Source organism: Onychomys torridus, chromosome 8, assembly GCF_903995425.1.
Source record: "Onychomys torridus chromosome 8, mOncTor1.1, whole genome shotgun sequence".
Taxonomy (NCBI): Eukaryota; Metazoa; Chordata; class Mammalia; order Rodentia; family Cricetidae; genus Onychomys; species Onychomys torridus.
The window spans coordinates 46,185,912-46,202,826 of NC_050450.1; the positions used below are offsets into that span (position 1 = coordinate 46,185,912).

The window sequence follows — 16,915 nt, forward strand, 5'->3', positions numbered from 1 at the left end:
TGAGACAGGGAACCAAAGGTCTAGCTCATGTCGCCTAGAATGGTCCTCCTCCACTGTGGCTGACATAGTGTTCCACTGGAAAGAGACTTCATTTCATCAGTCACCCCCAACAGAACGGTGGACGGCCCTTCATCTAAACCGAGAACTGTGTTGGCTGGTTTTTACTAACTTGACACAAACCTAGACAAATCTGGGAAGAGAGGGTCTTAATTGAGAAAATGCCTCCAGAAGACTGGCCTGAAGTAGGTCTTGATTAATGATTGACATAGGACAACCCAGCCCATTGCACGTGGTGCCACCCTGGGCAGCTGGTCCTGGGCTATGTAAGAAAACAAACTGAAGAAGCCAAGAGGCACATGGCTTTTGCTCCAGTTCCTGCCTCCTGGTTCCTGCCTTGAGTTCTGGCCCTGACTTCCCTCAGCAGTTACAACTACAGTTGGAAGCTGAAATAAACCCTTTCTTCCCCCCAAGTTACTTTTGGTAATGGTGTTTATTACAGCAATAGAAACCCTAGGACAGGAATGGTGGATTTTTTCCTTAAAAAAAAAAAAAAAAAAAAGAAGTGGTGGTGGGAACCCCAGAGAAATTGCTCAGCAGTTAAAGCACTCACTGCTCTCCTGTAGAAGACCCAAGTTTGATTCCAGCATGCTGGGTAGCCCAAGACCTCTGGTAATTTCAGCTCTAGGGGGATCCACTGTTCCTGGCCCCCATGGACAGCCGTGATCACATGCACACACCCACAACATACACATAAAGACAATCTTTAGGGGAGCTCCCTTCATGAGTCTTCAAGCCCCCAACTATTTTCTCTGTTCCCACTGTGTCATCAACACGTTTAGATCACAGTGCGTCAGGTGCTGGTTGAGGCCTAAACTGTACAGACCTGTAGAAATGATTTGACTTGAGAAGTTCCACAGCTTCATATACTTTGTGGATGGACAGCAGGTAGGAGGCAGCCTTGACATACTGATCCTGGAAACACAGCTGCTTGGCAAAGGCTTCCACAGCCCACAGCCACACACTATAGCCAGCTTAAAGAAAAAAGGAAGAAGGAGGGTGTGTAAACGGAGGTACATTTGAGTTAAAATGCCGTTTCCATCACTCCAGCAGGCAGAACCATCAGGCATTACTTCAGATGCTACTGTAGCCCTTCTTTCTGCTCCACCTCCCTCCCCACACCCATACTCTGAAACAGGATTTGTTCCTTTGACTCACTCTATCACACAAGAGATGAAGTTCAGGGAACACTTCTGGGTAGAGGTAGACAGTGACAGACTGCGTGGCTATGCGTGCCTTCCACTGAGGATGTGGTCTAAAGAGAGCTTCTGGCTGGATTGAGGAGACCTACCACGCATTCTGATCTATGTGGCCCACTTACATGTTCACCACAGCATCCAAGGCTCCACTTCACAGCCAGAGAGATGCGTCAATCATGGCACCCCTACTCTAACTTACTCATTCCTAAGAAGATTTTGATATACGGTTGCTTTTTTGCTGTCACTTCTCAGCAGCTGTTTCTTCTTTAAGACAGGGTCTGACTACACAGCCCTGGCTGGCCTGGAACTCACAGAGATCCACCTGCCTCTGCCCCCCAGAGCTGGGATTAGTGTGCAACACCATGTCTGGCTGGCACCATCTTTTTTGCGACATCTCCAATAGAGCCGGCCATGTTTGTGGGGGAGGAATGGTAGTCTTTTAAGGGAAATTTAGGGGGACTTTTTCTTCTTGCTTCCTTGAGCTGGGCCATAACTCTTCATTTCCTAACATGGTGTACTTTATCTACCTTCACCATTTCACCAAACTTCGATTTCTCCTTGCCTGGCTGTCCTTCACCTCTCGTTGTACTTCTTAGAAAACTCTGCAAATTGACTAGGATGTCTAGATTTTCCTTATGTTCTTTTCTGCAAATCTGCGTAAGGAAGGCATAGACAGACATCTTGCCATTTGGTTTCTTAGGGTCACCTTTAGCCATCTGGACTGTACTGTTCACAGTACAGCACAAGGCACAGCACAGACCAGTGCGCCCAGGCTCCTGTCAGCTGCCTCCATTGACAGACACCTTGATTCTTCTCTACTCTGGGGCTTGCTCATGTTAAGAGTGCACAAGGCTGCTCAGGCTCTGAGTATTTGTAAGGGTTTCCACTCTGTGTACATGACTTCACAGGTCTCTTACTTAGAGACATGTGGGTAAATCCTTACAGTCTGTTATTACATCCACAAACATGAGTGTAGTTTAATTTCTATCATTAGAACGGTTGGGCCAAAGGCTTTAAGCATTTTCAAATCTGTCACACAGTCCAATTGGCCTTCAAGAAGTGCTTTGCCCATCAGTGGCCTATGTGCTAGAGGCACTGCCGAGCTGGCCCTGGGGGCCAGCGGTCCTGGACAGACTGATTCCCATGCGCTGTTAGAAAAAGAGCAAGCTTGGCTCCGTCTGCCTCCCCGACGAGGTCCTGTCTTCCCTCCATTCTGACCTCTGTGCTGCCCCTGCCACCACTGAGCAATGCTGGCTCTGGCTCCCAAGCTCCAGAACTGTGAGCAGAATGACTCTGCTCCTTTCAGAGCACAGGGCTACAGCTCTTGTCTGGACAAAACACAATGGTGATGTGTCCCCAGCCTTTGCCACTGCTGCAGCACCAGCTTCTGTGAAACCATCTACTTCTAAGTGACTTGAAGCCCAAGGCAAGTACTGCCACGTCATCTTTTCTCCTTTGTGCCCTGAACTGGTGAGTCCTTTGCCCGGCGTCCTGGCTGCTGGCTGTGCACCGCCACACCAGTGCCCCAGCTGCTGGCCCTCACCACCACACCAGTGCCCCAGCTGCTGGTTCTGCACCACACCAGTGCTGGGCATCTTTAATGGCACGTTCTGGAAGGCCACACACTTTTTCTGGAAGCACATACCTACTGGTGCCACAGCCACAAGGCTGTCGGTAAGCTCTCCTCTCTCTGCCGCCGCCTGGAGAACACCTTTCAGGTCTCCTTTCCAGAGCATGAGCTGGTGAAAAAGCTCAGGATGACCACTTTCCAAGTGACCTTTTCCTGTTCAGGAGAGACAGTGTAAGAAAGCTGTTTTTACCTTTATAAAGCAAGAGTCACAGTGGAGGAGAATACGTAGTCACCTACTAAAATGACTCGTTTAATTAAAAATTTTTATTTTATGTTCACTGGTATTTTGCCTGCATGTATGTTTGTGTGAGGGTGTCAGATCTTGAAGTTACAGACAGTTGTGAGCTGCCATGTAGGTGCCGGGAATTGAAGCCGGGTTCTCTGGAAGAATAGCCAGTGCTCTTAATCACTGAGCCATCTCTCCAGCCCCGATTTTAAAATTTGATATCTTTCTTTTCACTTTACTTCAGAGACAAGGTTTCTGTTTGTGTACTATGACACCTGCTCCAGCTCATCCTCTTGTCTGTTTCCATTTTGTAGCTGGGTTAGGACTGCAGTGTGAGCTATGTGTGTTCTGAGGACTGAACTCGGGTCAGAAGTGCACTTTACCTGCTCAGCCAGCCCTCTACTCCTGGCTCTTTTTTTTTTGTTTTTTTGTTTTTAAAGACAAAGTCTCCTCATAGCTCAGGCCGCTCTAGAACTTACTGGATAGACACACAGTGGCCTCGACTTTGTGACACTCCTGCTTTGGCCTCTGGAGTGCTGGGATGTAGATGGACCACAGACCAAACTCAACACATATGAAATGGGTCTGGAGCCCAGCTGACCACTGTCGCCAGAGGCCTTCAAGTGCGTTCCACCAGTGAGTGGCTACTGGTTGGAGTCTGACAACCACATAAAGGACATGTGCCAGTAGCCAAGATGGTAACACATTTGTAAGCAGAAAAAGCTGCATATGCACAGGCAATGCATAGGCTGGCAGCCACAGAGAGTGACGAGAGCAGGGTTATGTAGATGACGGAGTAGGCCTCACCTTCTGTTTCCATCATCCTGTACAGAGTAGCCCTGTCTGTGAAAAGGCCCAAGTGGAACCGTTCCTCCAGGTCGGCAGACACATCTTCATTTAGCTCTGTGAATTGAAAAGTCAACAGGGAAAAGACAGCTACTGCTTGCTTTCCAGTTGTTTCGGGATACATGCCCAACACCTGCTCCAGAGAAAAACCCACACTCCAGGTCCTCACTGACTCTACCTCCTGTTACAGACACAGTTTGGAATCTTTAAAACTCAGCTTGGGCAAAATTCAAAGAGACAACACTGTTTTGTAATTTGTGCCGACAAAGGCTTGAGGGAAAAATATTGTAAGAGGATTCTAAATTCAACATGTTGTTTATATTTACTGTTAAAAAATTAACCAAAATTAACCAGAATGGCCTAAGAAGTCCCTAGGAGCAGGCATGGAGCTGGACACCTTTAATCCTCATGGCAAAGGCAGGAGGATCTCTGTGAGTTCGAGGCCAGCCTGGTCTATAGAGTGAGATCCAGAACAGCCAGGGCTACACAGAGAAACTCTGTTTTGAAAAACCAATCAACCAACCAAACCAAATCAAAACAAAAACAAACAAAACTAAAACAGTCGATTGTGTTTATGTACGGCTCAATGGTAGAGGACCTGCCTAGCACGTGCAAGGCCCTGGGTTCCATCCAGAGTACCCACCCCATCTGAGAATGTAAAAAATCCCTATTTCCAGTAAGGTTAACTGTTGTTAACCAAGGAGGCTCTAGGCCATATCAAAATTCCCAAACAAGCCATACCTATAAAAAGAACAGGAGAAACCAGTGGTAGCCAGTGGAGTGGGCAGGGGGATTCACTCTCTTAGATTCTTTTTAACACATCAAATTCATAATAAAAACACCAAGTTGCTCAAACACTAAAATACTGGGCTGTGACAAACAAAAACAAAATCGTTTAAAAAATACAACCTCTATCAACTACATCAAAGTAACTGCCACATGTTCTGGGGCATCTCTAGTTTTTTTGTTTTAACCTAAAGACACTGGGAGGGAAGAGTGGAAAGCAGATTTACACTGAGATGTGCAGATGCTTTGCCTGATATGGCACAAAGAAGGCTGGCTGGGTAGCAGAGTGACAGATGGGATACTGGGAGCGGTGACTACAGGACAGGGGCATGGCAGTGGGGCAGGGGCCAAGGATAAGGGAAGCTGGGAGAAAAGCAGGAGGTAATAATCTCAATGTTTGCTCATTCACTTAACACACAGCACCATTATCAACTGCTAGTGCGCAGGCTCAAGGAACAGCACTCGGTACCTTTGGCGTGTGTTGCAGTTGCTAGTACCAAACAGTCTCGATGGAGCTCCTCTTTGGATCTATGATCCAAGCTTGTGCTCAGGGGAAGCATGGAGCGAGCCTTCCTCTTCTTGAGCAAGGCTTCTGAAATGCAACAACAGCACATGGTTTCAGAAAAACAGATCAGAGACGGAGCCCAAGTGTGGGCAGTGTGGGTGTGGCCTGCAAGAGGCAGCACTGAGCAGGCCACTCTCAGCAGCTTTTACACCACGCTGGCTGATGCTCCTGCTAACATTCACAAGTGGTATCAACCACTATAAGACACTGCAAGTGCTGAGCAGTATGTAAGGAAAAAACAAAAACCCAAACAACCTCAAACAATCTAATCAGATCATTCCACACTTGGGCAAAAGGCTCTCTTGGGCACAGATGGCCTCAGGAATATTTGGTAAAATGTGCTCATGAAAGGTACTGACCTGGCTTCTCTTTGGGTGGCTCCTTTTTCAGTGGGGTGGCTTTGCTATTAACTGTGACTTTTGACTTTTCAAAACCTAAGGAAACGGCAGTGCAGGAAACAGCTTCACCAGAAACTACATCAAGAAAAAAAACCAAAAACCAGACAAGGTTTGAGACAGAACTATATAGAAAGGCAGTACGTAGGCAAGGGAACTCAGGTCTGTAACCTCAGCATTCTGGATACTGAGGCAGGATCAGTACAGGTTGAGGCCAGCCTGGGCTACACTGTGAGTCCCAGGACAACCAACTGTGGTTACAGAGTGAGACCCTGTTTCAAAACCACTGTAGAGCTAGCTGTTGTTTTAAGAGCATCAACAGGCTCAGCAATGCAATTCTAGCAACCGTGCCCTGGATGAGCTGCATGAGTGCTCTGGCCCCACTCACTTCACAGACTGGGCTTCAGGAGTCTCTAAGCTTATCATCCATAACTCCAAGACATTTGATTTGGAAACTGCTCACATGGCAAGTCACTTGCCAGATAACTGTATAAATAGGAAAAGGCTTCACTAACAAAAAGCAACAGGTCACAGGACAGTCACAATCCTAGGTACACAAACTGTTTCTGACCCACAGAGGCCAAGGATGTTTTGTGTAGCCCTTATTGATACAAAGGCATTTACAATTATTATCATCACTGCATGTGCTCTGTTGTGCATGTGGAGGTCAGGACAATTCTCTGGAGTCAGAGCTCTTCTCCCACCTTTCCATGGGTTCCAGAATCGAACCCAGGACTGTGTGGCAAGCACTTGACCCACTCAGCCATCTCATCATCCCCCAAGATAAGAGCATTTTGATAAACCTAAAGAATAAACATGGTAAGCTTTTACTAATTTATCTACCCAAATTATGGGTCCTCCAGACGAACTAGGATGGAGGAGGGTCAAGGGTACTTCTGCTCTGGCTATTTCAGTCCTGCTACATTGAAATCCTGGAGTTCAGCATAAATCAGTTTGGATATTTAATCATTCATTTTAAGAGGTATAAAAACAAGATACTTAAGGTATAAGAGAATAAAAGTGCTATTTTGATCTATAAACAACCAATTCTCTTCAAACATGCAGAAAATTATGAGAGCTAGTGGCACATGCATTCCATGAGAATCTGAGATATGCTCTAGCAGAACTGAGGGAAAGAACTGGCCCTCTGTGGTGGTTTGAATAAGAATGGCCCCGTAGGCTCATGAGTGTGGCCTTGTTGGAGGAAGTGTGTCACTGGGGGGCTTGAGATTCCAAAAGCCCAGGCCAGGCCCAGTCTCCCTTTCCCTCAGCCTGTGGAAAGGCTGCAGCTCTCAGCTATTGCTCCAGAGCCGTGATGACAACAGGCTAAAAGTCTCTGAACCCAGAAGCAAGCTCCCAATTAAATGTTCTGTTTTTAGTGAGACTTGCTCTGGTCTCGGTGTCCCTTCAGAGCGACACAATAGTGGTTAAGATGCCAGGCTGGGCGGGGACTTGCTTGTTCCCATATAAGTAGGACATTTAAGGCCAGCTGTTCAAGGGACGTGCTTTCCTTCCCAGACGTGCCCTCCTCTCCACGCCTGCCTCTGCTCACACACTGTCCTCTCACTGTGCCCCACGGTCTTACCCTGAACAGCCGAATCTCTCCTGTATATTACTGACTCCACCCCAGTCACACACTACATCTCTTCTAACACTTCAAAGTGGCATTTAGACCTTCTAAAGATGGAGAGAGAGATGGCTGAAAGGTTAAGAGCACTGGCTGTTCTTGTAAAGGACCTGGGCTCAGAGCTCACAACTGTGCCTAATTCCAGTTTTAGGGGACCCAGTGCTCTCTTCTGGCCTACATGGGCACTGTACTCTTTGTGGTACATAGTTGTAGGCAAAACACTCCATACAGGTGAAACAAAGATGTTAAAAATCAAACCAACCAAACCCCTTTCAACAATGGTAACGCGGTTTGCAGAGTCTCCATTGACACAGAAACTACACACTGAGGAAGGACCTGCTACTTCAAGACACCAGAGGAGGGGTTTCGAAGCACCTACCCACTGGGGACGGTGGCAGCTCTGGCTCCTGGGCTTCCTCTTCAGCATCCTGGTCCGACACACCGTTCTCAACAGGTCCCGCATTCCCCCTCGTACTCTCCTCTTCATTGCCAACGGGGGAATCTTGCTTTGCAGGCAGTCGCAAGGTGGGCTTTTTCTTCTTTTTAAGCTTTGGCTTCGGTTGAGAGAGCCGCTTTTTCTCTAGTTCAATACACTTTTTCCCTACAAAGACCACAAGAAAAACAACAACAGACTACAATACACACTGTGGGTCAGAAGCGCCCTGGTGAAATCCTCCCAAATCACACGCACTCTTCTGACAGTCTTTACACACCCTTCTGCCTTCTCCACGACTTCACAGCTACCCCTCCATCAGCAGCCAAGCCCTGGAATTTCATTAACCCACTCATGTCTGCCCACACTTACTAAGGGATGTAACTGGTCTCAGAGACACTGCTGCTCTGGGGTACCTGAGAGATGGACAGTACATGCTTTTTATCTGTCCTTTTGGTTATTCTAATTATGTGATCAGAGGGTGTCCTGGCAGTGTCTGCTGCCCATTACCACCACACTTTTGGACTCCCGAGTTCCAGCACCAGACTCCAAGTGGGCACTTGTGAGTTCCCTGGCTGGCATGCACTGCCGGACACACATGGTTCTCAGGAGAGTCCACGTGACTGGACCTGAAGAGCACACGTGCCATGCACCTGGCACTTACTGGTCTGTGGCATCTAGCACTGCCCTCTTCCTTACTTAGAGCTTGTACATTTGCTTTCAGTCATTTTTATTGTTTTCGCATTTCAGCTGATTCTGACAGTCACAGTACTGGAACCCAGCACTCGCAGCACAGACCAGATGTGAACTTCTTCTTGACCTGAGACCCCCACCGCGTAGATGCCCTGGCTGTGTGGCTCCAAGTTTGAGTTTTGGCTGCTCTAGGGTTTCATAGAAACAGTACATTCCCTGTGCAGTCCCCTGGACCTGGCTGCATCTGCTCAGTGTGACCTGTCAGAAATGTATCCATTTTGCTGCATTCATAGTAGCTGCTGTTTCTGTTCTGGGGACTGAAACAGTTCTGTATACATGGGCAGCCCACAACTTCCTTCCTATGCCTATGAACATTTCCTCTGTAAGGATACACTCACAGGTCCATTAGCATTTGAGCTGTGTCCAGTTTCTGACCACAGACAAAGCTAATTTGAACATTCTTTTACAATATGGTAGGAGGATGGGAAATGTCATAGTTGGGGGTATATTTCTTTATCTCCTGTTTCTAATTGTTTATGGTAGGGAGACATCATGCCAGGTACCAGTTAATCTTTGGTAGCTGCAAATACAATTCCCTTGTTTATTTTGTTTAAATAAAAAATATTTAAGCCGGGTGGTGATGGCGCACGCCTTTAATCCCAGCACTAGGGAGGCAGAGACAGGTAGATCTCTGTAAATACAAGGCCAGCATGGTCTACAGAGCGAGATCCAGGAAAGGCACAAAGCTACACAGAGAAACCCTGTTTCAAAAATAAATAAATAAATAAAATTTATAAAATTTACATTTATTTTAATAAATTTATGAAATTCACATGTAAATGATAGAAATTATTTATATGAATGTGTGTCAGAGGGAGAGACAGATAGATAGATACATAGAAAGATAGATAGGGGGCTGGAGAGATGGCTCAGAGGTTAAGAGCACTGGTTGCTCTTCCAGAGGACCTGGGTTCAATTCCCAGCACCCACATGGTGGCTCATAACCATCTGTAATGAGATCTTGTGCCCTCTTCTGGTGTGCAGACATAATGCAGGCAAAATACTGCATACATAATAAATAAATCTTAAAGAAAGAAAGAGAGAGAGAGAGAGGAAGGAAGGAGGAAGGGAGGAAGGAAGGAAGGAAGGAAGGAAGAAAGAGGGGAAGGAGGAAAGATTAGAGGATAGCTTGTAAGAGTTGGTTTTCTCCTTCCACTACGTGAATCTTAGGGATCAAATTCAGGCTGTCAGGCTTACCAGCAAGCACTTTATACACAATGTTATATAGCAGTTTCCCGATTGATACAGTCCATTCTGCAGGGAAGCTCTTTAAACAGGAAGGGAAAGAACTCAAAAGAGCTTCAGGAAGTCCCTGAAACTGGCAGGATTCACTAGGTTCCTCCCTGCCAGAGTAAACAATAAAGCTGAGAGTCCCCCTCAGAGCAGGAGAAGCTGTACTGCCAAGACTCTGGAATCAGCCCAGCTGCCTGAAAGATGTTCAGAAGAGCCACCTGGGAAAGACACCCTTCAACCTGTTGAGCTGCCTGCAGGCCGTGCAGTGTTTTCCAGGTTCCAGCTTCTGTGAGCTGTCACCCATGCTGGGGTGGGCCTTGGTGATGCAGCTATCTTTGAAGAATTTCTGCTCCTGTTAGTAACCCCTCACCCATATTCTTGTTAGTAACTCATTGGTTCACCAACTTGGACTTTGGTGGTATCCATACATTAGTCTGTTGTTCACTCTATATACATATTACTAATTAGTGTGTATGCACATTATTATTATTATTTTTTTTTTTCCAAGACAAGGTTTCTCTGTGTAGTTTTGGTACCTGTCCTGTATCTCACTCGGCAGAACGTAAAGACATAAGCCACCACTGCCTGGTGCACATATTAATTACTGTGAGTTTGAGAACTCCTGACCACCACACATACCTATGAAAGTCAAAGGACAACGCTGAGTCAGTTCCCCCTTCCCACCTGTATGTGGGTTCCAGATACTGACCTCAGGTTGACCCAGTACTATCCAGACCACACTTGTTGGCAAGTCCCTTTACCCGTGACAACAAATCTTTTTTTCTTCGAAACAGAGTTTCTCTGTGTAGTTTTGGTGCCTGCCCTGGATCTTGTTTTGTAGACCAGGCTGGCCTCGAACTCACAGGGATCCACCTGGCTCTGCCTTCTGAGTGTTGGGATTAAAGGCTTGCACCTCCTTTGGGCTTTTTAAGGGATTTTCTTGACTGGATCTGAGGTCAGAAGATCCATTAAAATCCAGGCCATACCTTCTAGTGGCACCGTATATAAAAGGACATGGAAAAAGCAGGCCTTTGCCTTTTGCCTGCCTGCCCTCACTCTTGTCAGCATTAGAACCTACTTCTTCAGGATTCCAACACAGACCACAGACCAGCAATTCTCCAGAAATCTTTCCAGACTCCAGCACCAGATTTGGAACTGCTGAGACATCCAGTCTTGTGGACTGAATAACTACTGGATTTTTGGCCTTTCCATCTGGAGACAACCGTTGTTGGACTACTCAGACCACAGCTTGTAAGCCACTCTAGTAAGTCGTGTGTGTGTGTGTGTGTGTGTGTGTGTGTGTGTGTGTGTGCGCGTGCGTGTGTGTGCGTGCCTCTGTGTGCGTGTGTGCGCGTGCGCGCGTGTGCCCGCGCGCGCTTCATTCTGTCAGCTCTGTTCCTTTAGAGAATCCTGACTAATCCCCCACTCTTAGACATCTTGCTGACCCTCCTGTCAACAGCCCCCTTGTGTTGAGCACACCTTTCTTTCTGGCCTAAGATGTTATAGGTGCCTTCATTCCCAATGTCCTCCTAGTGAGTCATGAGGTCTAATAGCCCTGATAAAAGCACAGCCATGTTTGCTACAATTTGGAAGTGTTGGGTGATGCTGAGTGGAGTCAGAGCAACAATTACTAAGGCAGAGAGAAAGGGATTCAGAAAAAACAGTGTGGGTTCCATAACCTCAACCTGACCAACCTTGAGGAGGCCGGGAATGGTCCTGCATGGAGGTCAGCCATCTGTATACACAGAAGTCATCTGCACCCGAGTAGATGCATTCTGGGTCCACTGGTGACCACGCCACACATAACAGCCGGCCTCGATGTCCTCGGAAATTGAACAAAGGCTCTTCCCGGAGGGCGTCCCACACCTAGAACCAACAGTAGTATGACAGAACAATTGATATATTGTTCTGGAGCATTAGTTGCTCAATTAAAAATAAACTCACAACAGGCTTTTGACTTTCACATGATTTGTATTTATCTAAGGCAGTCATGTGACAACACTATCTCACGTGGCCCACACCTACAGTTCCAGCATGGAAGCGTGAAGCAAGAGGACTAAAGCTTTGAGGACAGGATGGTGAGATGGCTCAGCACAAAAGGCACTTGCTGCCAAGTCTGATGACCTGAGTTCAATCCCCAGGACCTACAGGATGGGAGGAGAGCACCAACTCTTATAAGTTTTCCTGGATGGATGGATGGGGAAAAACACACACACACACACACACACACACACACACACACACACACACACACACTAATTTAAAAAACAAACTAAACCAAAATACAAAGAGTTTGAGGACAGCCTGCCTTGCATAGCAAGACCCTGCAGCAAAAGCCCAAACAACAACAAAAACAATGCCTACAATTAGCTAAAATCTTTGTGTTCATTTGGTAGAAAGAGATTTTGGGGGCCACTTGGGTCCACTACACTTAGAGTAATCAGAATTCCCCACGCGGACAATAAGTCACAAGTGACCTGCTAAGGGCTATAGGGAACTAGTGTCTTCTAGCTCAGCCAGCCCTTCTGTAGATAACAGAAGAGGGATGAATGAAACAACCCCAAACAGGGAAGCAGAGAAAGTTCAGGTTACCGTAAGCTGTTCCAGGACAGCTACCGCTGTTCCAGGACAGCTACCGCTGTTCCAGGACAGCTACCGCTGTTCCAGAGAAACCCTGTCTAGAAGCTTTCCCCACAAAATAAGTCAAGACCTCAGGCCCAAGGACACACAGTACCTGAGCTGTACCATCATAGCAAGCGGACACCAGCCTTCCATCATGATGAGGGCTCCACGCCAGACTGGTAACCTTGGCTGTGTGCCCGGAGAGGGTCCGGAAGGGCTCTGTGATGGTCACTGGAGACTCAGGATTGCTCTCTAAAAGGCAAGGGGAAGAAGTCACAAATAGCCACAGAAAAAATGCACAGATGACAGGACATCCCAAGAGGCAAGGAAGGCTCTGTGAGATCTCAGTGATTAAGAATGTAGTTTAGGGGCTGGAGAATGGCTCAGAGGTTAAGAGCACTGGCTGCTCTTCCAGAGGTCCTGAGTTGAAGTCTCTGCAACCACATGGTGGCTCACAAACATCTGTAACAGGCATAATACTGTATATATAATAAACAAATCTTAAAAAAAAAAAAAATGTGGACAGGTGTCTCCATGACGGTAAGGTGACCTGCTGATGTACCACGAAACCTAAGTCAGAAGCTCATTTTTTAGTAAAAGGGGGGGACCTGTAGGGCCCTGGCCCCATTTTGAGTAACTAGCCTTGCTTGCTGACCTTGACCTTGATATCCTCCCTATGCTAATTCCCTGCTGGTTTCCACCCTCCTGCATGCTTAAGGGAAGTTCCTTGTCTGTGTATCCTGCATATTGGGCGTTAACAGTTTAGATGCAAGATTGTAAAACATTGCCAACTTCTGCCTTCCGGGGTTCTCCCATTATGCTGTAAGCCTGTATTTAAGACCTCCTCCTTCAATAAATGGCATTCGGCATTCAAAAGAAAAAAAAAAAGGAAAGAAAGAAAGAAATTGAAGACAGGGATGTTCTAAAACAGGAAGTGGTGATGGTGTCATGGGCCTATGAGGAGGCTGGACTTAAGTCTATCAAATTGTGCAAACAGGAAAATTGTATACTACGTGAATTATCTGTCAATAAAGATCTTATTAAAAAAAAAAAAAAAAAAAGAATGTAGTTTAGAGGTCAAGGCCAGCCTAGTCTACAGAGTGAGTTCCAAGACAGCCAAGGCTATACAGAGAAACCCTATCTCAAAACAAAATAAAAACCAACCAAACAAACAAAAAAACCAAACAAAGAAATGTAGCTTACACCTAGGCAGTGGTGGCGCATGCCTTCAGTCCCAGAACTCGGGAGGCAGAGGCAAGCAGATCTCTGTGAGTTCGAGGCCAGCCTGGTCTACAAAGTGAGTTCCAGGATGCCAGAGCTGTTACACAGAGAAACTCTGTTTTGAAAAACAAAATAAAACAAAAGGGGCGCGGGGCCTGGAGAGATTGCTTAGTGGATAAGAGCACTGACTGCTCTTCCAGAGGACCCAGGTTCAATTCCCAGCACCCACATGGCAGTTCATAGCTGTCTGTAACTCCAGTTCCAGGGGATCTGATTCCTTCATGCACATAAAATAAAGTTAAATAAATAACTAAATAAGTAAATAAATAAACACTTTGTGGGAGGTGGTGGGAGAAAAAAACTGTAGCTTACTAGATTATATGATGAGACCATAAAGTCTCATCAATATGGCTACCTAAACATGACTGAACAAATACGACACCAATAGCTAATGGAGAAGGGAGAAAGCTTATGAGGCCTCAACACTCAACAACTACAAGCAGCTAAGAACTACTGAAAAGGGAGAACAGTCTTCCCCAGGGAAGACTGCATCAACTGGTTAGCTAACACTAAATCGTCAGCCCTAAAAACACAAGCACATAACTAACATTAAAGGGATTACGAAGAATGCAATTATGTACTTAGGAATGTATATGTAACAACAAAGAAAAACAAGGCCATGAATCTGAAAGAGTGAGGGGGTACACGGAAGGGTTTGGAAGGAGAAAACAGGAGCAAATGATATAAACTCAAAACAAAAGACTTCAAACAACAACAACAAAAAGAATGTAGCTCACTAACAGGCCCTGACACGGAGGCTACCACAGGAGGTTATAGGCCAACACGAGAGCGCCTCCTTCTGGACATGCCTACACTCACACAGTAGTGACAGTAGGTAGGAACAGATCTGAAGCTACTCATGAGAAAATACCAGATAAAACCAAACTGCAGGAACAGTGACCAAACAACTATTCTGCGTTTCTATCACTATCAATTCTTTTATCTGAAGAAATCCACTCTTTAAAAAAAAAAAAATCTAAGCCGGGCGGTGGTGACGCATCTTTAATCCCAGCACTCGGGAGGCAGAGCCAGGCGGATCTCTGTGAGTTCGAGGCCAGCCTGGGCTACAGAGTGAGATCCAGGACAGGCACCAAAACTACACAGAAAAACCCTAACCCTGCCTTGAAAAACAAAAACAAAAACAAAAACATCTATTTGTGACGTCTATAATTTCACCTTCACTAGGATCTCCCCCAGGCACAGAATCCAGATTACAGTTAGACAAGGAAAACAAGGCTGCAGCCCAGCGCTCAGCAGGCCCAGGCAGGAGGGCAGGTTCATCTCAAAGCCTGTCTCACCCCGGCCCAGAAGTCAGTGTTACCTAGGACAGTTCTCAGGTTGTGCACGTAGATGGCTGCGTTGTTGGAGCCAGAAGCTATAAGGCAGCTCAGCTCTGGACGGCTGCCGTGCTCATGGTGCCAGACTATGGCGTTCACCAGCTTGTGGTGCTGCTGGATGGTGCAGAGCAGTTTCAAGTTGGGAACCTGGAATATTTCTATTGACCTGGAACAAGACGCAGCAGGATGAGAATGCTGGCTAATCAAGTCACAAGCCGCCCTGCTCTTCCCTCAGTCCAGGGAAGGAGAGACAGAAAGCACGGCACACTGTCCCTGGCAGAGGTCTCTCACAGCACCAGGAACTAGCTGAGGGTGAAGGTGGGGTGAGAATCATGAACTAATGTCTGAAGAAAAAGGGCTGTGACTAGTGAACAGTGGACAAAACACAGTCAAACCCCAACAGCCAGCACAGTGTAGTCAGACACTGTCAGTGAGCTGTAAAGATTCAAATAATTCTGTCTTCACAAAGGTGTGGAGTCCAGATCAGCTGAAGCTATCCACAGTGGATCCTAACACAGACAGAACACAATGGGACTGCCCCTGGACACTGCAGAAAGCCTTGGCCAGCCAGGGAACGCTACAGTAACAGAACTTTTTGTAAAGGACACACTCACCCATCTTCATTGCCAAGAGCCATGACTTTGCCATCTCCTTTCCAGCTGATCTCTGTGTGCACAGGCAGCTTGTACTAAAAAGCAAAACAAGCCAGGCATGGGTATAAACATTTTCTTTCCACTCTTCACCTTATAAATCGATGACATCATGAGAGGAAAAAAATCCCTGGGGTTAAAATGTTCTAATTCTGAAGGGCAGTTTTCTAGACTAACACCACATTCGGCCAAAGAGCTACTGAGAACAAGTACTCTGACTACAGTTTCTTTCTTTCTTTTTTTTTTTTTAAAGATTTATTTATTATGTATACAGAAGAGGGTGCCAGATCTCATTGCAGATGGTTGTGAACCACCATGTAGGTGCTGGGAATTGAACTCAGGACCTCTGGAAGAGCATTCAGTGCTCTTAACCTCTGAGCCATCTCTCCAGCCCTATGACTACAGTTTCTTAATGGAACAGAGGCCAGTAAGTACTGTCTGCAGCCTTCGCCCTTACAGAATAAGGCTACCCGAAAGGACTCCTTCTACCCTGACAGTCCCTCAGCAAAAGGCACACTCCCCAGCATTTCCCACAAGTCTACTGCTCAAAATCAGATCGGCTGTTCCTCTTGGGCCTGACAGGAGCTTGTGCGCTTGCTTCTTTTTCTTAAAAATATTTTGTGTGTGTGTGTGTGTGTGTGTGTGTGTCGTTCACGAGCACAGGGGTGTGTATGTAGAAGTCTGAAGATAACTTTGGGATTAGAGTCTCTTCTTCCACTTTTATGTAGGTTTCTGCACAAAACTCAGGTAGTCAGGTTTGGTGGCAACCTGTTGAGCCATTTCATTGGCCCCATGACCCTATTTTTCTTACTTGTTTATGTCTACTCCATACATGCCCACAACTTTTTCAAAGTCATCTATGTGAAGGGATTTCAAATTTCTATTTCCTATGCAGAATCCTCTGAACTCTTAGTACAGAAACTCAGCTGTCACTCAACTAAAATCTGTCAGGGCAGGAATTTTGTTCATTACTGGATGTTAACATACAAACAACATTGAAGAAAATGAAAGAATACAATCAAATATGATTTATGATTATGTTCCCTTGTGGTAAGCATACAAAAATAGAAGCAACAATTAAAACTGCTTATTTGCAAGGGTAAAGAAACCTCAACATTTATGATTTGACTTAAGGACAATTGTAGAAGCCAGGCATTGTGGTGCGCACCTGTATCCTAGCACCTGGGAGGTGGAGGCAGGAACCAAGCTTGAGGCCAGCCTGGGTTATGTTTGATCCTGTCTCAAAAAAGAAAGAAAGAAAAATAGTTGAGTCAT

At 46.2% G+C, this 16,915-nt stretch overlaps 1 protein-coding gene across 4 annotated transcripts in view; it reads right to left on the reverse strand.

Moving 5' to 3' along the window:
• Gemin5 (gem nuclear organelle associated protein 5) overlaps positions 1-16,915 on the reverse strand; it is a 48,960-nt gene that overhangs the window by 13,351 nt on the left and 18,694 nt on the right. For all 4 annotated transcript variants that reach the window (XM_036196280.1, XM_036196278.1, XM_036196277.1 and 1 more), the window contains exons 12-21: positions 15,605-15,678; positions 14,975-15,156; positions 12,485-12,624; positions 11,445-11,616; positions 7,711-7,932; positions 5,669-5,782; positions 5,214-5,336; positions 3,920-4,015; positions 2,902-3,039; positions 884-1,031 (exon numbers count right to left, since the gene is read on the reverse strand). In XM_036196280.1, coding sequence (XP_036052173.1) covers positions 884-1,031; positions 2,902-3,039; positions 3,920-4,015; positions 5,214-5,336; positions 5,669-5,782; positions 7,711-7,932; positions 11,445-11,616; positions 12,485-12,624; positions 14,975-15,156; positions 15,605-15,678 — 1,409 coding nt within the window. The remainder of the gene's footprint in view (positions 1-883; positions 1,032-2,901; positions 3,040-3,919; positions 4,016-5,213; positions 5,337-5,668; positions 5,783-7,710; positions 7,933-11,444; positions 11,617-12,484; positions 12,625-14,974; positions 15,157-15,604; positions 15,679-16,915) is intronic.